At 46.2% G+C, this 24,963-nt stretch overlaps 1 protein-coding gene across 1 annotated transcript in view; it reads left to right on the plus strand.

Moving 5' to 3' along the window:
* Positions 1–24,963, plus strand: part of NHS (NHS actin remodeling regulator) — a 268,886-nt gene that overhangs the window by 219,757 nt on the left and 24,166 nt on the right. The window contains exon 2 of the mRNA XM_075429003.1: positions 23,697–23,849. Coding sequence (XP_075285118.1) covers positions 23,697–23,849 — 153 coding nt within the window. The remainder of the gene's footprint in view (positions 1–23,696; positions 23,850–24,963) is intronic.

The following is a 24,963-nucleotide window of genomic DNA, read 5'->3' on the forward strand; positions in this document are numbered from 1 at the left end:
CAGAAGTGACTGCAAAGGTTGCAGTATCTCTCTGGATGTCAGTGAGCTTTGGGTCTGATCGTTAGTTGGCAACTCTGCTTACACCAGACTCTGGTCAAAGCTGCACTTGGTTTGGAGTCGTTTCTTGGAGAGGATGGGGGCAGTGGAGCATGAAGGGAGCAGACTTCACTCAAGTGATGTAGTTGGCTGCTGCCCACGAGGAAACACATTTTTCATGCTGTAACTCTGACATGGTACGACTTTCAATCTACAATGTATTCCTTGTGTATGTTTATGTGGTAGAATTTACTTTCTGTTCCAGTTGTTCTCACCTTGCATGGTCTTCTCGGGGTAGCACAACATAAGCTCTGTGGCAGTGGATTCAAGCTAACAGGTGTGTCAAATAGGTATTTTATGGTGCATGCAATGGTGATCAAAGTTACAGAAGCAGATAGCATAAAGGACTGATGCTGGGTACTCAAAGGCCCCACAGGAAGGAAGGAAATCACTTCCAAGGGATCAGATCACAGCTGTCCTAGCAAGGGATCCTTATCAGGGCTGCAGACAAAGTACAAATAACTTGGAGGGGCGTGGAGGAAAGAAGAACTTCCCAGTCCAAATTTAGCAATGAGTTCAACTCTGAAGAAACTCTAAGGTCAAGTGTCTAATTGCATTTATGCCACTGTCATCCAAGTAATTATCTTTTCCCCCTGGCATTTCAATAGGGTAAAACTGAAGTGGGTTTGGACTGCTGCAGCCTGGTAAGTCAGAAACTAGGTAACCTCCATGGCCTGCCTGCCAGGCTGTCTCCTCTCCTTTGGGCTGTCTTGGTGGAGCAGGCAGTGGTTATATTCCAGATTTTTTTATGCTACACATTTAAGTTTGGAAAATTCTTTGTAATCATAATTCTTGGAAGGTAGAAGAGTACCTCCCCACCCAGCTGTATGTCTTGGGTGATAATCCTCGGTCGAAGTGATGGGATTTCCAACTGTATCCTCACATGATTTTATGTAGAGGTTGATTCTGTATATGCTGCAGATGGAAGTGGGTTAAATATAATAGATCACTGTAACAGCATATAGTAAAGACAGATGATTCTAGTCTGTTGTGATACATGCATTAATCCTAATATCTTCAGTCATTTTGAGGAATGAAAGATGTTGGCTCACATAGGCATGTAAGTGAAGGAACAACTCTTTTGTGCTCTATGAAGTGTGCAGGCACAAGGTGTTTTGGTGGTGGCAGCCTATCTACATAGGACTCTACTGTCATTGCTGGAAAATGGCACCCTTTTCATTCAACCTCGTAACAGCCAAGCTCTTAATGCCAGAAAGTCTTACTGGAATGAATCAACCACAAAGGCTGTTCTCAAGAGTGCTTTTAAAAGCTGTCAGTTAGGTTTAAGATGGACACTAGAACAATTTGCTGAAATCTGAAGCCATTTTGTGACCCTTGTGTTTTGAGAACCCTCTGGATATGACTAAAAACAGTGTGCTGTTTTCTGCCAGTGTTTCAAGGGGGAAAGAAAGCAGTGGGAGAACAGGCGAGTTCTGCACAATCTGCTCTTGTTTCAGGAAGGACCAATGTTTTCTTCCAGGTTTGCACAGCAGTGCTGCACATCACTCACCTCGTAATGATAATAGTATATAATCTTCATAATAGTGATAATCTTTGTGTGCAGCTGCAGGTTTCAAATTCCTCCCTGTTTTTAGCGCAGATTTCATTTCATGGCATCGGGAGACTGTTTTTTCGTGTCCCTGACTATTTACCCCTGTGTAACCTCACTGCTAGCTATCAGAGTCCAACTTTTGAGAAGAGGAAAGGTGACGCACCAATGTCAGAATATGCAGATTCATGTTTCAGAGTTGTACCTCAGCTCTCGTGTACCTGATGATTTTTTTTTTTTCTTGGCACAGCACAGGCAATCAAAATTTATCTTCCAAATTAAGACTGTAATTATATTTTGATAAAGATCTGGCAATTCAGTGAGAATGAAATTTTAAGGGTTGCCGGGATACAGATGACTCTGGGTTATGGGGAAGCGTTTGCATGTGGAATACTAATAAGCCAAGGTTGTTCAGCATCCTTATCTAGACTTTTCCAATAGTGTCTGATAACACAGGCAATCAAGTGCTTGTTTCTTTGCTTTATTCTGGCAAAGTGATTAAGGATACAGGCTGCCTTTTATGAATGAAAAGGCGACATGCTCGACATGGAGCGACACAGATATGTCCTCCTGTTTGATACACAAGAAAAGTGGGGGAATAGAGTGCTGACCGTGCCCCACGTTATTGAGTCTGCCAGAATAAACCTTTCCTGAGGTTTCCCTGGGTCTCGGGGATGCCAAGGAGCCATTGCAGGAGGAGCGATGCCATTCCTGTGTGGCGTGAGCCCCACCTGAGCTGGGTGCTGCTGGGAGCCTCCTTTCGCAGAGCCGCATCCCTCATGAGGAGTGGGAGCTGGAGGACGTCTCAGGGATGAGCGTGGGATAACCAAATACCCCAGAGCTTGCTGTCCAGGCAGGATGGCTGCAGAAGTAATGGCACCGTAATGCTGGGGGAGGTGACAAACCATACGATTCAACCCACAGCTGCCACAGGGAAGATCCTCACTCGTGTGCGAGTACTTTCCTGTGCCAGTCCAGCAGACGAGTAAAGCTCAACCTCAGTGCTGCAGTCCCACGAAGCAAGAAGAGCTATAGCTCTTTCTGTCTTTTAAGCGTCTGGTCTGTATATGATGCTAATTAGTTATTATGGAAATTCATTGCTATTCAATAATGTGGCCTGCTGACAAGTTATTATTTACTGCCTGTGCTGTGGTAGCACTTGCAGACCTTGGAGAGGTTCGTCTCCGGCACTCCTGGCGTGCTGCAGCCCTGAGCCCTGCCCCGACCCAGCCGATATCCTGCGGGTGTCTCCGAGGGTTTCTGCAGTGAGACTGGCCAGCAGCGAGGCCCGTGCATGGTTTGTGTTACAGCCTTGCTGCAGCTCTGCTCCAGACTGCCTGCTTCAAATATGGGCATGGTAAGGGAGGCCGGGAAGGATCCATTTTCCCTTGCACTCAGTTTGTCCCAGACTCTATCTCTCAGCACCACCCTAGCAAAGCCTTTTCTTTTTCCAGTGTCTAACTCCAAATGTTGAGCCAAGCTCGCAATAATTATTATACCCTTTTCAGTGGCTTAGGGACTTAATTGTAGCACATGGTTGTATTTTTACTACAGATAAGAACAATTCTGTGGCTTATGGTTTTTTTTCAATTAACTGTAAAATAGTGAGCATGTCGTATAACAATTAAAAAAAAAAGTTCTGATGGGATGTCAGCTTCATCAAAATGCATGGGTTTACTTCCCTTCTGGTCTGAATTCCTCCCAGGTTTTTGGTGACTAAATTTTATTCTGAAGATGTTCTTTCATGATCTGTGAGAAAGGGACTTGACTTATGGTGGTGCAGTTTGAATGGCAGGTAGGGCAGAAGTGATTCAGAAGGCCAGGGTTAATGACCATTTTCATAGAATGACAGAATGTTTGGGGTTGGAAGGCACCTGTGGAGATCATCCAGTCCAACTCTCCTGCCAAAGCAGGGTCACCTACTGCAGGCTGCACAGGACCTTCTCCGGGCAGGTTTTGAATATCTCCAGAGAAGGAGAATCCACAGCCCCTCTGGGCAGCCTCTTCCAGTGCTCTGTCACCCTCAGAGGGAAGAAGTTCTTCTTCATGTTCAGACGGAACTTCCTATGCTTCAGTTTGTGCCCGTTACCCCTCGTCCTGTCGCTGGGCACCACTGAAAAGAGTCTGGCCCCATCCTCCTGACACCCATCCTTAAGATATTTAGAAGTATTTATAAGACCCCCTCTCATTCTTCTCTTCGACAGACTAAACAAGCCGAACTCCCTCAGCCTTTCCTTGCAGGAGAGATGCCCCAGTCCCCTAATCCTCTTCGTAGCCCTCTGCTGGACTCTGTCCAGTAGTTCCTCACCTTTCTTGAACTGGGGACACAGTACTCCAGATGGGGCCTCACTAGGCCAGAGTAGAGGGGGAGGGGAACCTCCCTTTACCTGCTGGCCACACTCTTCTTAATGCATCCCAGGAGACCATTGGCCTTCTTGGCAACGAGGGCACACTGCTGGCTCATGGTTACCTTGTTGTCCACCAGCACTCCCAGGTCCCTCTCCACAGAGCTGCTTTCCAGCAGATCCACCCCGAGCCTCTACTGGTACAATGGGTTGTTCCTCCCCAGATGCAGGACCCTGCACTTGCCTTATTTGAGCTCCATCAGGTTCCTCTGTGCCCAACTCTCCAGCCTGTCCAGGTATCGCTGGATGGCCGCACAGCCTTCCGGTGTATCCACCACTCCTCCCAGTTTTGTGTCATCAGCAGACTTGCTGACAGTACACTCTGTCCCTTCATCCAGGTCATTGATGAAGAAGTTGAACAAGACTGGGCCGGGTACTGACCCCTGGGGGACACCACTAGTTACAGGCTTCCAGCTAGACTTGGTGCTGCTGATGACAACCCTCCAAGCTCTGCCGTTCAGCCGGTTCTCAGTCCACCTCACTGTCCACTCATCCAGCCCACGCTTTCTGAGCTTGCCTGTGAGGATGTTATGGGAGACAGTGTCGAAAGCCTTGCTGAAGTCTAGGTAGACAACATCGACTGCTCTCCCATCATCTACCCAGCCAGTCATGCCACTATAGAAGGGAAGGCAGAGTCCATTGGCAATGCTGCAGCTGTAGTAAGAGACAAATGAGTTAGCCCCTTCCGTAATACTTTGAAAGGCCTTTTCAGCATGGGGGTGGACTGCTTGAATGGCAGTCCCATCAAATTCAGCCCGCACAAGAAGTAATGTGCTTTCTTTCTCCTTCTGTAGTATGCATGGACATGTGCCACTGATCTCAGACAACTCTAGAACTACAGGGTTGTGCCCCAGTCCAAATCTTGAGATCTGCTGTAAGCTTTGAGACTGGCCAGAGACGAGGGTCAGTCACTGGCTCAATGTCTACACCCTGGATTTTGCAGGGCCTTGGGAAAAGGGTGTTCATCCTGGAAATGTGCCTCGGGATCCCCAGTTCTGGCAGGTACTGAAGGCTCAGTCCTGGTGTTTTGAGGCGGTGATGTGGGAAATTGACTTTTAGTTCGATTTTGATCTAGCTTTAGTTGAAGTTTGTCCAGAACTGTCCATTGGCTTACAGCATAAACCCCCCTTTGGTAATTTTTCACTCTTTCAACTTCGAAGGTGTCCAGCAAATACTAGAGAGAAACTGATTCTCCCAGGTTTGATAAAGCCTTTCATCTCGAGTTCTTTCTATCGCGATAAATGACTGACTGCTGTCCTTTCCTGCCTTGGCAGTGCTGGGTGCCTATTCATATGAGGCAAAATTAAAAAATAGATAAACGTGTAAGTTGTACATCACTGCATAAATGTACCAAAAGGTGTTTAGCCAGTGTGGATGTATTGTCCTATTCAGTGGCTGGCTAATGTATCAGTCTGTTTTAACTCCAGCCCCATTCTCTGAGCTTGCATTGGGTTTCTGTTTAATGCACATGAAAATTTTACATTTCATTCGGTTTTTCTTCTATGTGCTCTACGGTGCCTCTTCATAACACCTACACCTAGTGGTAACTTTTCATGAAGTCATCTTCTCTGCTCCAGTTCTTTCAGTTAGCCTTGCTCGTTTTCCAAACCAGTCATCCCCACGAGGTTGGCCCCATTGCAGGCTCTAAGCCTCTGGAGGAAGGTGATGCTGGAGGTGGGTGTCCAGGCTGCTCCTTCCCGTGGTGTGGGGGATGGCTCCCCAACCACCCCAGTGCCCAGGAATGAGCTGCGGCTCCTCTCCCAGGAGCAGGCAGGGTGTTCCGTGATGGCTCCTTGAAGCATTTTCCATAGGAAAGCAAGTTAGGAAAGGAAGGGGAATGGGAGCAAAGGAACCCAAACCTACACTGCAGCCTCAGCAGAAGCAGTGATAGGTGTGGAAGCGCCGAAGCTGTGCTGCAGGCAGGAGCACAGCAACTATTTTGTTCTTTGTGGCCTCATTCTCTGCAGTGGTTGGCCATGTGATATCCTCTTAGCTGAAAAAGGGCCTAGTCAGCTTGCAGGTCCCAGCTTGTTTCTGATGCCAGGGTCACCGTGAAGGCTCCTTGGGATTATCAGAAACTTTTCTGGAGGCAGGCAGAGCCCTTCCTCTGGCAGCCACTGTTTAAACAGAGTCACTGTGCAGTCGGTGATGCCTCCAAGAGATGCCATAAACATTATTTATATAATAAGTTGTGGTCCATGGGCTATCAGAATAGGATTTGGTATACAAAACAACCCTGAAGAGTTTATGACATCAGGAAAATGGTTTCAGCTTCACTGAGTAGAAATTTGTACACCCTGGGTAGAAGTATTTACTCAGTAGGTCAAGTGGGGAAAGATCAAGGTGGGAGATTGTAGTCAATGAGGTTGGCTGTAGTGCAGCAATATCTCAAACTTTTAAATCCCTTTCGTGTCATCCAAACCTGAAAGGTTGCGTTCCCCATGACAAGTCTGAAGGAACATACTGAAGCTCATTTTCTTCATTACTCATTTCTGCTTCTGTAAAGGTACAGCACAAAGCTCTGAAAAGTGTGTGATCTTTGACCAGTAAAACTGTGCCAGTCAAATCCATTACTACCATTTATCAGAATAATGTGTCTTTTTGATGAATGTGGGGGTGTGAGAGTAGGCTAACTGCTAAAATGCAGCTGTCAGCCTGGCTGCAGCCACTTTGCCAGTATAATATATTGTAGAAAGACAAAAGTCATTCTGTTATATTAAAACCCAAAGAAACTTCATAGCTTGAGAAAAGACAATGACCCCAGATAATACAGCTGGAGTTAGCTAGACCCTGAATTATTTCCAGAGGTTAATTAGCTCATGTGCGCAATACACTGCCTTCTTATACTGCTGCAGACCTTCCAACACCTGTACGTAGAGTTCCTGCATGCAGTGAGTTGTCAGGCTGGGAGATCTTATGAATCTGAAGTTTAGATATCAAATAGCAGCATGAAACGTAGCCATTCTGCGTCATGTTGGTAGAAAGAATAGGATAGGGTAAGTCAGGATAGAATGGAGCAGAATGGAGTGAAATGGAGTGGAGTGGAATGGAAAAGGATAGAATAGAATAGAATAGAATAGAATAGAATAGAATAGAATAGAATAGAATAGAATAGAATAGAATAGAATAGAATAGAATAGAATAGAATAGAATATTTTCAGCTGGAAGGGACCTACCGTGATAATCTAGTCCAAATGGAAGACTGCTAGTATGAACTTCAGAATGAAACTGTGGTCATCATCAGCTGTAATCATAAAACCAGTGTCACATTACATAGGTACCTGGCTGGAAATGTTAGGTACTGCTGAGATGTGTACCCAATGGACAGCTAGCCCTGAGTCTTCCTGGTTTCATCACGTTAAAGGGGGATTAATTACCTGGAGGATTAATTACCTGATGGTGATTAAAGAGGGATTAATTACCTCATGATCTGTACTGATGACCTGGCTGGGGATGACAGTAACCAAAACACAGGTCCAGAAAATTTAGAGCTGTGGTTCGGTGGGGCTTTGCCTCACAGGGGTCTGGGGTGAGTGTGGAGCTGGCTGGAGGAAGAGAGATTTTTCTCCCTGCTGGGATGAATGAACCATCACAGACTGGGCAGTGACAGTGCTTTTGCAAAGCTGTGCTTTTTTCAGTTCACCCACCAAAAAAGAATTTCGGAATACAAAGAGTTACCTTGGGGATTACTTGAACAAGCTCAACTCTGGGCACATATCTGTCTCAGTGGTTCATGAACGGGATCAGAAAGTGTTTTCTGCCCACGACCGTACTTCGAGGCTTGTTTCTGTGAGTGATGTGCAGCACTTTGGTTACCATTGCTTTGTTCTAGCTGCAGTGCTTCCAGAGCAACATCATCCTACACTCACTGAGTGTCCACAGATAGAAGAGCGTTGAAAGGGAAGGAAGATGAGTATCTTCCAGCCATCCCTTTAGCAAGTATTTCCCTTAGTCTTAAGTTATCGTGGATGTGGCTGTAACTTCAGTAGCGATAGTACTGGAATTTCTTAAAGGCTTGAAAATTATTCCACTGTCCTGTAGAAATATCTGCAAAATAAATTGTTTTCTGGGTGAAAATGAGAATCTTCAAAATTTAGATATTTTCTTCTGACAGGCTGAAGAAAATAGGGAGAGTTATACTAACTGTGGAGAGGCTGCTCTGGCCCTTGTAAAGTGAAGCAGCATTGTAGTATTTGTAAAATGTTACTACTGAGTGAATATTACAAAGACAAAAGGAATCAGGATGCTAACAGCAGGGAAAAAGAATAACCTGAATGAAAAGCATCCAAATTAATCTTTGCCTAACTGCCATTTTCATAGGTAAGTAGTGGCCGCACATTTTAGATATTTTTTCTTCCGCGCTGTTGCATAGAATCCATTTTTTTTGGATGAAATCAAGGAGTGTTGAGTATGCCAATAGCTAAACTTCAGCAATAGCTCTACGTAACAGAAACATTGCCAAGCAGTGACCTCAGTCAGTAGTACCATGCGAAGATGTACTGCATCCCACAGGAAATCAATCCTTACAAATGTGAACAAACATGAAGATGAAATTATCAATCCGGCAAGTCAGGAAAACAAGCTTGATTTATCAGAATTAGCTGTGACTTAAATGCAGTAGTTAAAAAACCTTGAGCGATAATGCATCTGGCGGATGATCAGTGAATTTGTGCATCTCCCCCTGCTGTGTGGGTCTGGGCTCTGGTGGGAATCACCCAAGGTGCCAGCCTGGCTCTTTTTTGTTTGCTGATCGTGGCAGGTTAATTCTGAAAAATGAACCACCCATTACTTACCCAGTCTGGCATTCTGGAGCTGCTTATAAAAGGCGAAAGTTGGTTGTGCTGCAGGGGCCTGTGGGTCCAAACCAGGGCAATACAAAGCACAGCTCATCTGTAAAGGTTCGGAGGTGCCCTAGCAGGCAATAAGCAAGCCTGCTTTTATCCGCAAGAATATAACACTGAACAAACCCACCAATAAGACACTATTGGACTCGCACATGGAATGCGGGGCCTGTTACTCTACGTGCAAATGCTTAGTGTATGATGCTTAGGATGATTTCTGCCCTTAAGACACAAAAGTAGAAAGAACATAGAAAAGGTTAGGAGGTCCCTGGGAGGATGAGAGATGGCTTTGAAGGACAGGAGGTGACTTGCCCCAGGCCAGAACAGGGGTGTGCCAGCCTACCAGGCCAACAGCAGTCCAGGCAACCACCATTTGAAAATGCTTTCTAAGTTCTTTGCTTTTCACTGCATACCAACTTCTGTATTTTCTTCTTCTTTTCTCTTTTTTTTTTCCTTTAAGCTCAGCGGCGGGGAGAAGAGCTTGTTTTCATATTCTCTGTAACACCCTTACGATACTTTAGACGTTACACAGAAAATAAGCAGATGGCTGTGAACTGATCTGTATTTGTATATAAAATGTCTCTGACTTAACGAACAATATCCATATTATAAAAAAAGTTGGCTGGGGTGGCTCCCCCTCCCCTTTGCTGGCAGATGCTATGGGAGTTGATAAGATGTGAAGATTGATTGCCACCTCCCCGCAGACAGCACCCTGCCAGATCAGGGCTGGGGTATACCCGTGGGTGTCGTCTGCCTTTCCCTGTTCAGCATGTAGAGTATCTCAGCCTCCAGAGCAGTCTGGCACCTCTTCCAGCACTTCTTTTTTTATTTAACGCCGCTTGGAAAATCCACACAGAAAGAAGAAAGGCAGAGAGGAGATGACAGTAAAGTGGGAGGGAGGGAGGGAGGGAGGGAGGGAGGGAGGGAGGGAGGTAGTTAGGGCCAGACCTGATGTCCCAGCATAGCTGAAGGGGCCAGAGGAGTCAGGCAGAGCCGGGACTCAGAAAGGGCAGAGCAAGGACAACAGAATTTGACCCCTGGTCCAGCTTATTGTGTCACGTTTCTGAGTGCGTTTACACCTCTGTTCATAGAAACTGATGTATTTGTTCAGTTTCTCAAGCAATGCTTTACCTTTTGAGTTAAGAGTCACCTTATGCCTGGCTAGCTTGCTTGGCTGTGACTGAAATTTGCTTTTTTAGTTTGCCATTAAATATACTCAACAAGTAAATGTGGCAACCCATCCATAGCTTAGCAGATACACATTTGTTTCCAAGCTGGAGATCCTGCTTGGAGGCAGCATCTCCCCCCTTGGTGCCTGGTGGTGCTGGGGCACACTGGCTCAGCACAGTCCGTCTTCTCCTGGTCCTTCCACAGTGAACAGAGGGGGACAGGCTTCTCCAGAGGACTGTCTGGGGCTCTCTGAGGCTCATTCCTACTCAAAATCAGCGAGGAGCCTTTCTGTTAGCTACAGAAATACTCCAGGCAGACAAATCTCCTCGAGGGGAAGTTACTCCTGTGATTACTTTCCATTGCCTGCTTCTTTATGCTTGGAAATATTGTCAACTTCACTCCCTGTGAACAAATCCAAGCGTCCCAGGAGTGCTTTCTCCCGTGACTCACCCTTCCACTTGATACGCGATATATTAAAGTCAAACACTGTTTGCTACTTGACGGCCCCATTTTTTACTCACACTTTCTGCCTCTTTCGTTTCCCTTTTCCTTTCCTAAAAGTATTTCCTGGTTTAATTTCTTCTCCTGTGGATTTTTTTCCTGAAGTTTATTTTTATTTCTTTTTTGTCACTGCTTACAGTTGAGAGTTTGAAGGCTTCCTGTCCAGTGTTGCAGCCAGTGTCATTCCGCAGTGGTATTTTTACTGGTTACCAGTGGGTGTTCACACCTGACATTTTTGTTCTGTTTTTGACTGGATGCAGTGAAACATATCCATTTCACCCTGCCTTTGTTCCTCTTCTTCATGTGCAGCACTCGGTACACAGTCATAATAAAATGCCTGCCCACATAGAAAGGTAATCATTTTATAGGTACATTAACCAAGCAACTGTTTGCCACTCTATGCATTTGCTATGCTAAAGCCAACATGTTGGAAACTACCTTGTACTCAGTCCAACACGCGCACAAAGACAGATGAGTTACAAATGTGCAAGAATTTGCTGTTTGGTATTATGTTCTGGATGAAAACTCTCGCCAGAGAATGGTCCACACCCCTGCAGTATCTGACAAGCCCTGTAGCTCTTCAGCAGTTTTGGCTGTTCAGAAATCCCATCAGAACTCAATTAGGCTTTCTGCATGAACATGTGGCTTAATAATATAAACGTGAGTACAAACAATAGGATATGGTTTTGGCTCATAAAGCCATATTAGCCATAACAATACAGGATAGTCTGTGTCATGATCTTTATTAACACCTTATGACACTTCACAAGGAGTAAATGTTTTAAAATTTATTTTAGCTTAAATGTTTTCATGCTGCATTTTATGTGCTAGTTGCCATTGGCTGTGATGTCTCAATCCACAGTGGGGGTTAGTGGGTTAGCATGAGCTGTAGGGCCTCCCTAGCTGGCATGGTAACAGGTCTGCATCCTCTGCATGGATGTGCAAGGGGATACAGCTGCCAGTGTTCACCTTGGTTAAATTTGCAAGCTAGCGTTTACCATCTGAGGCTTACGGACCGTTTTAGGTAAGCAAGGATCTGAAATACAGTAGAGAAAAGCAGGGCAACTCTGTAGAAAAAAATATTAGTGCCTAGGGTGAGCAAGCTGAGAACATGTTATTCAAATAATAATAACAGTGGGAAAGTAACTTATCTTGACACAAGTTATTCATCCTGCAGTCTAGGTATACAGTTATCACCGACAAAGACAGTTTCTGAAAGCTGTCTGGAAAGTTTCCTTCTGAAAGGCAATCCGGTGTATCTCAGTGGCTTTGTATACATGTGTTTAGAAAGTACTGTAAGTAATACAGTCCTTTCCACATATCATACCACCTCTGTGCTTTGTGGATTAAGGGCTAATTTCGAGCCCGCAAACCTGGAGGGGAGAAGCTGCAGTACGTGGGTAGGAGCTGGAGCCCCGGCGGGGAGCGGTGCGGGGACGTGTCTGCGGCAGCGCAGGGCAGGGTGGAGGGGACCAGCCCCAGCCCCGGTTTCCCTGCGGTGCCTTTTGGAGCACGCAGTGCTGCTGCACACACTGGAGTTTGTGCAGTTGCGGTGTATCATGGGTCGCAGGGGGCTTTGCATAGGGAACAAAGGGCTTGGGGAAGGGAAATGTACCTTTCTCTTTCTCTCTCCCCGACTTGCAAGGCTAACAAGAATCCATCCCTAAGGAGGTTTCTTTGTTAAAATCAATTCCTTTGAGAAAGTATAGAAGGGGGGGGGGAAATTATATTTTCAGGCAGCTCTCCTCCCCCTTACAGAACAGCAAGGACTGTGTTCAGTGTTGTCTCAACAAGTGAAACTCAGCAAGTCAGCTAGCCAAGCTAGCTGGCTTCTCATTGTGGCTGTCTGAACCCTTACAGCCCTGTTTGGTCCAATGTTTTAAAGAAGCTTCTTGTCAGAAGTGGGACTGGAGAAGGATATTGCTGGACAGTGTTGGAATAGGACCCTGCTCCTGGCTCAGAGCCTCTTCGTGGGCTGGGTGCTCCTCAAGCCCAGTTCACAGCCAGTTCTCTGAAACTGGGCTTCAGGTAAACTACTTGGGCGGCTGGGGCCAAAAGGAACATGTGAGAGGGCTGGTGATGGAGAACTTGGGTATTCACTGAGTCTGGGGAAGGGTTTTACTGAATGGACCAGAAGGAGCTACACAGTGGACTAGCTGTATCTTTAACTATACTTCTGTGCCCAGCCAAGCCTGGGCCATCATCAGGGTGGCACAGGAGTAACCTCATGAAGTTGTGTGTGTGATTTTTGTTGCCTGAACCCAAGAAACAAGCTGCCGTGCCATTATAGGGAGGAAGCTTCACGGGGCAGGCATAACCTCAAGAGCAATTAAAGACCTGAGACAGAGGCAGGTCTCTCAGTCCCTCTGCAGAAAAGGACTGATGGAGCTGCAGAGGGAGCAAGAATATTTCCCCAGGGGATGAAAAAGAGTTGCCCTTGGTCCCTCTGAGATGACTGATTTTCTGTCTTCCCCCGGATGCCTGTGAGTAATTCAAAGGAACAAGTGTAGCAATACTAGTGTAGTGTTTACTAAATGTAATTGGAAGAAACTGTTGCTGCTTACCTCAACTTGCAGTGAAGCGGCGTTCAGGGCATCTAGCCAAGCATGCCAAAAAAGACTGATGAGGAAGAAGTGTGAAATATGAGGCACCGTCGCTACTCTCAACACATGGCTTGTTGTTCCTGACTTTTGGGGGTTTGATTGCTCAGTCTACATGCGGTGCCCATGGAAGGGAAGAAGGGCCCTGCTTGTTCATTTTCTGTGTAAAGTCTTCAGTCTCATTTTTCACTTGGGAGCAGCCTCTGACCTCAGATACTGGCTTCCCCGTGCAGTTTGCTGAAGGTGAGAGGGTCAAACTCATGCCAGTGAGGAAAGTCATTCACAGAAAAACACCCCCAGCACTTTTATACTAGATACAAAATGTAAGCTGTGTCCTTGGTTTGGGTTTGCTCTTCACATTTCGTAGTGTTTTTGCGCTATAGCATATGCGTTGCCCTTCCAACACAGTGACTTCATCATTACCTGTGGGGAGCCACATCAGGGACTAACAAGATTAAGCGGTGGGGCTATAGGGCTTTTTTTCTTACAGGTTATCATCTTGAATGAAGGGTAGGTCAGTAGTAAACAAAACGCTGTCACCCGCTGATGGCCTTCTGATGCCCTGCGTAAAATAGTTGGTGCCCTCAATCTACCATCCCAGAGAGAGGTGCGTGTATCACAGCACTGCTGGCATCACTGATGCTAAATGCCACTTCTGAGAGCCGACCGGAGAAGGCACGGAGATTGATGGAGACTAACTCTTAGTGCTTTGATGGAAGGTTGTAGTTTATGAAGATTTCAAGGAAAGCAGAAATACGTTTGCTGTACTTGGAATAAGTCATCTGAATCTTATCTTCCAACATGCCAAACACAGCATATTCTGTGTCGAGTGTCACTTCCCAGTGTGCTTTTTCAAGGCTCCCAGTGCTTTACAGCTGGGCTGCATGTTCACAGACGTGGACGGGACGTTTTTATCATGGATGCTGATGTGAAAACAGGTGCTCCAATGTGCAAGCCTCTGCTCTTCTTGATCCTCAGCATAGACTCAAAAGGCTGTTACTGGAAAATTATGACTTCAGGTATAAACATTCAGATAGAAATATGTGGGGGAATTGAATGTTTTGAGTAAAAGAGTAGACAAGATACATTAAAACCACTGCCAAAACACTGTTTGACCTGTCAAAAAAATGTCTATAGGCTGGGGAATGTGAGGGTGTTTTTTTCACAAGGTCGTGAAGGTAAGCATTAACCAAGGCAGATGGGATAGTAAATGAATTTTGTAAAGCCTTGTTCCTGAGTGCTGGCATGTGAAATCAGCATGACTGATCTGAGAGCAACATCACAGTGAATGAACTGCACACTTCTGTCTGATAAAAGGGAGAGTACTATGGTGACCTGCTAGAGCAACTCGGGCAAGCTTAGCAGTGATTTGGGCTGAGTCACTATGGGAGGAAAATAGCAGAGCAGTGTGAGGGAATTGCAAAGGATGTCTAAAACTGTATTTAGGAAGTGTTTTATAGAGACCACACACTACACTGCCAGAGATAAGAGACTCTGTCTTGCTGTGTATCAGGAGTGGGAGAAATGTGAAGGGTCAACATGGGAAGAAATCTGTGTTGACAAGCACTGAAAGTGTGTCAGATGATTGAAAGAAGTGCTTTCAACTAATTAAGCATGTAGGATTGAAAGGGCTCTCTTGAGACATTGATTTCAGTTACATGCTCCGGTACATCCGTACACAAACACACATATATGTGTGCAGATGTGTGATGTTATATCATCCCTACTATAACAAGCCATCCTTCCCATTAGGTCCAGTAACCTTAAACTAGTTAGGTTTGGGGGTTTCGTTTTTAATTTGGCACTGTTTATGCCTTCACTATTTTCCTGGCTAGTTAGCTTTTTGTTTTCTTACGGGGCATGGTAGCAAACTGAAGTGAAGATGGACTCATCCTGCAGAACAGCTGACCTAACGGCAACCTTAAGCTTGCCAGGCAGGACTCACGTGCTGTCTGCATTCATTACCATTGCCCTGCAGGCAACACCAATGCTGCTTTGGTATCACTTCCCCTCACTTAGGTGGGGCACAAGTCACTTCCCAGCTGGGCTGTGGTCTCTGAAGCTGTAGAACTGGATTAAATGTTTAATTTTATGGATACACATACACGACTGGGAAAACGTTTGTCTATCATATGTCTTCAGCCGTCCTGGGAATAAAGCCTGACCTTACTGGTGGGTTCCTTTTTTGCTTACTAACTTGCTTTCCCTGATGGACTTCCTGCTATCTCTGACTGAACAAGGACCATAGAAACACCACGGCTACACATACATTATTGAACATTTCAGATGTTTATTAATAGATAAGTATGTTGCACTCCCTCCAGTGCTTTCTGCCACCATGCATTAGAAGAGATGTGCACCAAGGGGGATATCTTTGCTGCAGAGCTGGGAGTGATGGAGTGGAGGTGTACGCACAATTGCACATATTCATTGATATGTATAATTGACGTGTACACCTAAAATAAAAATGTCTTTCACCTTTCATGGGTGAAAAGGGCAACTCCATTAATGAAACCCTCCAACAGCAACCTGCTGTCCGTGACTACGTTTGTCGCTATTTCAAAACTGAGAGCATGAAGCTGTTTCTCTCCCAGCCACTCTTGGAGGCCATGTAAAACATAGACTGGAGAACAGGAATAAAAGGAGAGGAAGGAATCGCTCACTAGAGGAAATTCACAGGAACGAACACTCCAACATATAAAATACTGTGTATTTCTGAGAGGTTATTGTCTATCCTGCAGTGACAGCTTTGAAATGTTTTGAAATACCAAGTCCCATTCTGGCCGCCGCAACTGATTTGTCAGTTAGGAAATGCAGTTAAAAATAGGTTCAAACACCACCAGCAGTGACTGAAAGCAGCAAAGCCAAGAATGGGATTAGTGTGTGGTACTCTTCACATAAGTGCGTATTGCTTAACAGCCTAATCTTCTTACTTGTATAAGCACTGCACACTTCCCAGCCCTCTTGAATCATGTCTGTTGTGCCAGTTAACTGAATACCAGGTGAATGCAAAATTCAAGGATTTGCACATGGAAATGACATCCAAATCATATCTTTCCAGTATGTTAATCTTTCAGATAACTGAACACCAAATACAAATGGGGTTTTGTCCACTTATCCATTTTTCTCCTGAATATCTGTTATTTCCATGTGTGGCATAATGGGAGGCAGAAAAATGTCACAGGGATGCACTAAGAAACCGTGGTTAAAACGTGAGAAGTTTCACTGTATTGGCAAGACATAAAAACATACAAGAAGCATAAAGCATCATGGTCTTTCTCAACAGTTTCTGCTGCCCATGAGGTTTCTGCCTTTTGCTTGTGTTTGAAGAATTTGCTAAATTGTCCATCCATGAGAGCAGAACATGTTGTTGCCCACACATAGCTAAAAACTTGTTTTGTCATGCCTCCCCTCCTGTTTGTCCAGAGGGCAGCTGCAGCCCGTGTAGATGCAGTCATGCTGGCTTTGATTTGCATGCAGTGAGTGCCAGTGGCAGGGCAGACGTGGTGATCTAGGCTTCAGGTCCAGACTGGTCGCCCGAGCCATGTCTCAGGGCCCATGCCGCTAGGGCTTGCTTCTCACATCCATCCTGGACTCAGGTTGCGCAGGAAAAAAAAACCCTCAAAAATCATTTGATTTCTGCCCTGACAATAGCAATAATAAGAAATAATGATGTGCAGACCCATTACAAACCATGTTTTCCAGCATGGGCTCCCAGAGAGAAGTAACCAAGGAGCAGATGACCCAAAATGGGGCATCAGTCACCCACAGCCCTGTGAGAATGGGTGCTGTGAGGACTGAAAGGGAAATGTCTGCACTGAACAGTGCACACTCATCACGAATGTCAGAGTGCACCAGGAAAGCAGGAAAAAAAGATGTGACCAAGGATAGGGGAATCCCATCCAGATCCTGAACAAATCCCAAAGACGCATGGGAGCAGCGGGGAAAAGGAGAGAGGGGTTTTGGCATGCAGTTTACTATTTCACTGAGAGTTGAGCATCGCTTGCTTTATGTGGGAAGCCTGCTTAGAAATCCCTGTCAAGGCCGAGGTAGGACCTGCCTCAGATCTCACATCTCCTGGGAGAGCTGGAATGCACACCAGCCTGCCAGGGGAGAGGACAATGGGGAAGTGCAGGGTCCTCGGCATCTCCCGCAGCGCTGAGGGGCCAGAGCACCTGTCCCATTCCCATTGTCTGATGTTCTCCCCCACAGCAAAAGAACTTCAGAAGAGAAAGCCATCACTGTCAGGCATTGCTCTGACACTGACATGGACAGAAATTATCGCTTCCCCTTGATGGGGAAAGAGTGTGGCATCCTGCCCCCGCCAGGGTGAACCGGGTTCCCAAGGGCATCGGGGTATGTGAGAGTTTCTGGCTCCAGTCACTTGAAATTTTTTATCTAGAGGTGTGAAGGCAGTTGTGTGCATGCCCATGCTTGTAGGTATAGTCGCTGAAGTTATGGTGAGGTCGCCTTTGTTCAGTGAGGTGACTGCACTGCTGAAGAGCCAGTTGCCTTATTTGCAAGGAACAGCAGCCCCGCCAACACGCTCCCTTTGCATGGGCGTTTTTCAGTCCGTAATAAAGGTGAGACAGGAAGGTAGCTGATCCAAATAGCTATTTGCAGTTCCAGTTGGTGGGGTTTGCCATTGGCAAATAGGTCAAGACGGGGGGAAACGTCTGGGTGCACGCATAGTTGGGAGGAAGCACAGTTGTAAAAAGCAGAGCAATTGTCCCACCTCCGAGGGGCTCTGAGCTCCTGTGTCCCCGCTGGGTAAGCCCCAGTACCCAGCGTGTCACCACAGTGAAGCGGCAGCTGCAGAGGGAGCTGCTTTGAAAGCACTGAGCTTGCTGATGCATTGCAGAAAATGTGGGACGTGTACAGGCGAGAAGCCACTGTGGATTTTTACCAGCCTTGTAGGCTTAAAGCCCCTGGGTGTTACAGCGGAGACACGAGTACTTGGGGGAAGCACACATTCGAGACATTCAGGGCTATAAATAAAACTCACATCAGACTCAGCACTTGCCTCAATGAAACATTTATGCACTAAAATGCATGATGAAGTTGGATGTGTTGCCAGACTGCCTAGTCTTTCAGATCATCTGGTCTTCCTCAGAATTAATTTTCTTGTGATGTTTTGCACACAAACTTAACAGGCAGTAACTCACTGCTGACCTGGGCAGTAGGTGTGGAAGAGCTTGATCAGGTTGAACCCTGCTGCTGCTGCTGGCGTAGGCTTATTTGTGCAAAGCTCTGTGAGCATATAGCTTTCCTATTACATTGAATTCCACGAGAAAGAAGTCACCATTTTTACCTGAAATGTCTAGAAAAAATGGCATTTGCTAAAATGACAGGTCAACCATCTTAACGCTGGAGGAGTAGGGCTTCCCAGGCGGCTCCTGGCATGATGCTGCTGGCCACAGCAGCCATCCCGCACCCCTGCAGCGCGGCAGGGAGGAGCGGTGGGTGCATGGTGGGTGCGCAGCCTCCAGCTCCTCGCCTCCCAGAAAGTGCCTGCATCACTAGAGCCTCTCATAAGAGCAACTGGGCTCTGGAATAGGCTTATTTGCTAGTATGATCCATTTTAATTGTGGTTTTTGTCTTTTGGAATCCGGATACTTTAATCGGGATTTGGCGGCCATTGTTTTGGCCTTGGTTGTGCAGGAGTTCAGGGCGTGACAGCTCTGGGCTCTGTCCCTTAGCACGCAGGCACTTTCCTTGCTCGCCATGCAAATCCCCTCCAGGCTCCACACTTTTTTGCACCTCACGCCAAATCGTGTTTTCTCTTTGAACCAGGAAGCATAGGAGATTTTCTTTTTTCCTCACTGACACCTAATGGCAACTATAATACAGAAAGAAATAACAGAAAGTTGAGAAACAGAAGGAGCTGGGGCTGGGGGAGGCAAGCGTCTAGAGAAGCAGACAGAGTTGGGGGGGGGAAACCCCTGGATCTATCAAATAAATAGAGCAGAAATCCTTCTTGCTTGGCCTTTGTGATGTTATTATTAGAACAACCACGCCTGAGTGCACTAAAGCCGCACAGGCTTCAAGCATCCACATCCAGCTCTGCTACAGCAGGATCCTTCTTCTGCTTTGCTAAAGGAGGGAGGGAGAGTGAATGAGAGGATGTGAAGACGAGAAGAGTCTATAAATGATAAATATGATCAACCTCGACAAAACAGCTATTTGGAAACCTTCAAAAATCTTCTCATGAGAACAGCCATTAGTGTATGTCTGCTTGACATTGGTTGTCAGGAAACCAGCCAACGTTAATGGATCCACAGAATGTAATGGAGAATCCATTTAAATGGTCTCTTGTTGTTTTGTCATCCCACAAGACAAAAAACCAATTACTTTAACTCGAGAATGAAATGAACATGATAGTTTATATGATTCACTTGTACATTTTAAATTGATCAAAGCGCATACTAAAAATATATTAACAATCTATATCTGATGCCTGAAATGCAGCATTTCCTATATCTATACAGGCTTTTCTTCTCATTTACTTTGGTGTCCAGCTGTTAATAATTTAAGGACTGTGGCTTTATGGTTTCTGTATTGCTTTATTTATTACGCGTATTATGATGATGCTGAGGGGCTACAGCCGTGCGCAGGCTCGGCATTGTAAAAACAGCCTCCAGTGTAAAACACCAAGTGAAAGGAAGTGCTGGCTGAAAGAGATATCTTATCCTCATTTTAGAGAAAGGAGGCGTAGGGAGTGTTAATCTTTAACCCGGGCTCTTAGCAGAAGTATATGGCAAAGCTTTCACTGAACAGGTCTTCTAAATCTCAGTCCAGTGGTCTTTGGCTTTTTCATTTTGGTGCAGGTAGGAGGCTCAACCCTGACCAGAAAATCAGACATTCAGTGGTCCTGAAAGCTCACAGTCTACTCCTGAGGTTGCATCCTCTGGCTTCAGCTCCCAGCAATGGTGCCCAGCTCCCAGGGGCCCATGCCCAAAGAGCAGGGGCCAGGCGAGATGCCATCGCAGGAGCACAGGCAATGTGCAAAGGATGTGGAAGGACACATGCAAAGGACAATGTGCAAGGAATGAGGTGGAAGTGGGTCCTTCTTTTGGCAGGCAATCACGTCTGGTAATCCCCTTCAGAAACGGTGCAGGCTCACTCATTTACCAGTGAGCTTCTTCCCTCCCTTTCCCCTTTTCCAGGAGGTTTGCTTTGCTGCTCTGAGGTTGGGATGCTGTTCTTCAAACATCCAGCCTAATTTCATTCGTGGCGGTTTTATACTTATTTGTCCTTGGGCCAGCATTGTCCTCTATCCTACCCAGTGCTTCTCCCTCCCTCTGAGCTTCTCCCCCACCGCAGGCTGAGATCATCCATCCCCTCATGCTTTTTTGCCAGGTCTTTTAGTTTCTATTCTGGACTGCCTAGAAAATCCACTCCAGCTTTTGAGTATTTTAAAGGACTGTTCAGTTCAGTGCGTATTGTGCAACATTTCTGCTTTCTTGGTGTCAGTGGGGCATATTCCCTGACATGGCCAACAGAGCTCCTGCAGGGAAAGGCGAGAAGGTACGGATGTGTGCTGGCTGGGGCCACGGCACAGGGTACTGTAAGCTTCTTAGTGCCATACCATTTGAAGATAAGCAATCTATTTGTGCTATATTTTTCTTCTGGTACACTACTGTGCACAGCTCTGCCAGGTTTGCCGGGTAAGGGAGTCTTGCTGGATGGCTAAGAGGGGTTGTGCTATTTTATCTGTGAACAGCAATCTGTGTCTACAACAGCAAGTAGCGGAATTGTATTAGCTTGGTTTCACTTTTAAGTCTCATGCATAGTATATTAACCCAGCTCCTACTCTTCTTATTTGTAAAAAAATGCTGCCAAAGCCAGAAGAGCTTTCTACAAGTTAAATTTTACAGCAAAATCTATTCTAGTCTAATGAAACGTCTGAACATTTCATAAGTAGGTAAAACTTTCTACTCACTTACTGAGCAATGTCGCAGCTTACTAGAGCTGCAGTCTAGACAGTTTTTTGCTGGAAGTAGGCGGGAACTGCTTGTGCCTGCTGTTTTATTAGCCTCCAGGGTACAATTTGTGATCATGAATATCACATATCCTCAGCAATATAAAGAATGGGTGCGCTATCATTACTATCACTTGTAAATTTTTGTCCTGAGATGAGCTTCCCAAGGAGGCCGTGTGGCTCAGAACAGGATCGGGGCAAGTTGCTTTCATTCTCGGCATCTTGTCTGTAAAATAGACTTAGCATTTCCTTACCTCAAGGAGTAAAGGAAATACAAAAATCAGGTCACAGTAGTAATATATTCACCTACTGCAGTGGTGACAGACAGACAAGCCATCAAAAGCTCTGCTTGCAACTTGGCAACCTTATGTTATTACAATGACAATAATTTAATTAGCGAATAGTCATGATGAACAAACAAACACCTACAGGTTGCCATCATTCATCCTACAAAGCCCCCCACTATCCATCATTTTTTTCTCACCCTGGAGCCGTTCCTTGCAGTGACACCATGGCCAGCTGCATGGAGCAGCACTGCAAACATACCGTAAACTGAGTGAAACTCCACTTGCAAAAATCCACTGAGAAGCAAAGCAAGGCTGCCTACTGGACACAGCATTTGGGTTCCCTTTGGTGGTGCTGAAGCTCTGAGAACCTGAACTTCAGCAAGTCTATCACTGTCTTATACTGCCACTTCCATCACCCACAAAGTTTTCTGAACTGGGTTTCTTTCTTATCAAAGAAACCAATAAGTTTGTCAGCATCCTGCAGGTGGCAGCGTGGTTCCTGGGTTTCTCCCCTTGTGTTTGCTCCCTCCTTCTTCTTCTCCTATTGTATTTTCCTGGTTCCTTTCTCCATACAATGCAGTGGTATGCCTTTAGCCCAAATGCATGTTGTTTTGCATTAAAGAAAGCAACAAAACTAGAAAGAGCAGAGCATCTCCACCAGAAAGCAGCTCTCTGGCACGTTGCACTGACTCCCCTCAAGAAAGGGCAACTGCTCCTGCAGGTCGGAGAGTGCAAAATCACAGGAAGTACATGGAAGCCCCAAACCATGCTAGTTCCTTGGCTGGAGACAACATACTGCTGTGGATGCCCTGCCACCAACACCTTTCTCTGGCTTGGCCGCCCCCTTGGTTGTGCCCACAACAGTGGCATGTCCCTTCTCCTTCTCTTGTGGAAGCTTAACTGGACTGGTAAAAACAGTATGAGAGGACGGTCCAGGCGCAAAATACCCATCACCTCTGTGGGCAAGATGGAGGCTGAAGCAGGGGGCTGGCACACAGGCTGGGTTACTAACACAAAGTTACAAGTCCCTGGTAATGTTCTCCATGTAAGAAGACTCTGGTCATCAGCGTTGCATGAGACTGTTGAGGTTGAAGCCACCTCTACTCTGCTCATGGCAGGTCCTCCCGGTTCTCCTGCCAGAGAGGGGAGGTGGGAGGGAGAACAGTGCCAGGGTTTACTACCCTGCTCAAGAGAGATGAGGGCAAAGGAGAAGAGCACATGGCCAGTGGGGGGACCAATCTGAAGCACGCTCGCTGTTTGGTTCCTTGCTGGGACGGGAACCCCATGAGGCACCACACCACCTTTGCTGCTCTGCCTGCGTAAGCAAAACAGCTGCAGCAGCTCCTTGGTATTATGAGAGGAGATGACCGTTTGTACCAATGGGTGTAGAAGAAGGAGCAAGGCCAATGCTAGAACTGAGGACGTGCCACGTGCTCTGCTGTGTTACATGAGGGGCTGGGCACAGGTGGGCAAGGCTGCTCTGCTGCATCCCCTGTGGCCCCCCTCTCCTGCTCTGGCCCTTGCAAAGCTGACTACTGTGTACGCTGAGGTTGGGCACATCTTCCCTGAGACCCGGCACTCCTGAGAAATTCTCTCAAACCTTTAGTGGACTTGGTTCATGTAACATTCAGAGGAAGACTTCTGGGAATTCTCTTCTCTTTCTTCTGAGAAATTGACGTCTTCCTTGTCCCTCAGAAATCCCTTTCTATTAAGGGAAGAACATCTTTTGATAGGTGACAGTTAAAGTCGTTCAGCAGGACGGGCAGTTAATCTCCGTCGTTACACGCTGGAAAGCAACGAGCTAGCAACCTGTGTCAGAAATTAGTCGTGCGTAACATGATGAAGTGAAAGAGCATATTGGCAGGAGAATGGGCAAATGGGAGACCCATTCCTCCCTCTGCTGTTGCTCAGAATGTCACTGTGGGAAGGTTGCGTAGCTTCTTTGTGTTTTCATTTTGCTGTCTCTAAAATGCTTATCTCTTTAGTCCATATATTTAACACCAATATAGCATCATTGCACCTGCTTGCCTCCATAGAGCCCCTTGCGATCTGACAAAAGGGCATCGTCTAAATACTAAGTGGAATGATGCAGTATGGCAACATGGAGAACATAATGGCTGTGGTTATTTAGTGGCAGGAGAGGTGCTGTAACATCCCCAGTGCTCATTCTTGGCACTGCTGTTCCAAGCGAGAGCCTTTGCTTTTCAGCTAGGTTGATGTAAGAAAGGCTAGGAGTCTTACCTTGTGCTCTGGTTTTATCCTACAGCTGTCTCCAACCTGGACGCAGAGAGCAAACTGAGTGTCTATTACCGAGCACCTTGGCATCAGCAAAGAAACATCTTCCTCCCCACCACCAGACCACCTTGTGTGGAGGAGCTGCACCACCACGCCAAGCAGCACCTGCGAGCTTTGCGCAGAGGTAGGTGCTAATGCACACTCCAGCTCCGGCTGCACACACATAACACCTCGCCACAGTCCTCTCCGGGCAGCAGTGGGGTGCTCAGGCACAGGGCTGTGGGCACTGGTCTCCCCTGAGACTTAGGTATTCAGGCTGAGAAATAAAGCTGAAGGTGTAATTCTAGCAGCACAAAAGGCTTGTGCCCTCTTCAGCTTGTTTATAATCACTTGAGTAGAACTAAAAAGGACTTTTTACTTCCCTTCTTTACATTCTTTGTTTCTATGTTTTTCTATTAAAGTGGATATGTCTGAATTGTGTGACAAATCCGCGCACTGACCTCCGAAAGATGGAGGCACTGAGTGTTTCAACAAGGCTGTCTTGCCTCCCTCCACTAAACAGATGTTAAACAATGCCTCAGCTCCAGGACAGATAAGATTTAACTTCCCAAGAGATGAAACTGGAGCCCAGTAGTATTACAGAGTCTTCACAGAAACTGAGCTCTCCGCATGGGGTTCCCAGTCACCATACTGGAGGAGACCTGTGTCCTTCAAGGGTGGCAGCTGAAAGCCAGGTGATAACCCCAGACAGCTTGGAAGAGTCGGGCGAGTGTCCCCTCTCCAGGCTAGGGAACATCTCCTGACATCTCCTAACAAACTGGAGACCTGTAGCATCAAAACTGAATCATGCGACACAGGGAGGAAGTGGGAGCAACCAAGGTCATAACCAGGCTCCTGGATCCCTGTCATACAGGGAATTTACTCGGTGCAAAGGTCTGGATGGTCCTACAGCGGCACACTGTTGGCAAAAGATGGGTAAAGGTCAGTTTTCACTGGAAACCTAACCAAGGCAAGGTTCTTACTGGGAAGCACATAAAAGTGGGCAACCAAGCCTGTCTTTCTTCTGTGCCATAAGGAAGAAGAAAATCCATGCAGGTCACTGTTAAAATGTCCAGCAACAGCCTCCTGAGTTGGAAGTATTTTGCACCAACAGCTATCATTGCCTCGTTCATTTATTATTGCTATCAGGTTATAACAATAATGGATTACTCGGGTCAGCAGAGCATCTGTTAGCTGCATAAAATGTTCCATTGAATTACTGCATTGGAACCTCTCCATAGATTTCAGCTCAGGCACAC

Source organism: Opisthocomus hoazin, chromosome 1 (genome assembly GCF_030867145.1).
Source record: "Opisthocomus hoazin isolate bOpiHoa1 chromosome 1, bOpiHoa1.hap1, whole genome shotgun sequence".
Classification (NCBI taxonomy): Eukaryota; Metazoa; Chordata; class Aves; order Opisthocomiformes; family Opisthocomidae; genus Opisthocomus; species Opisthocomus hoazin.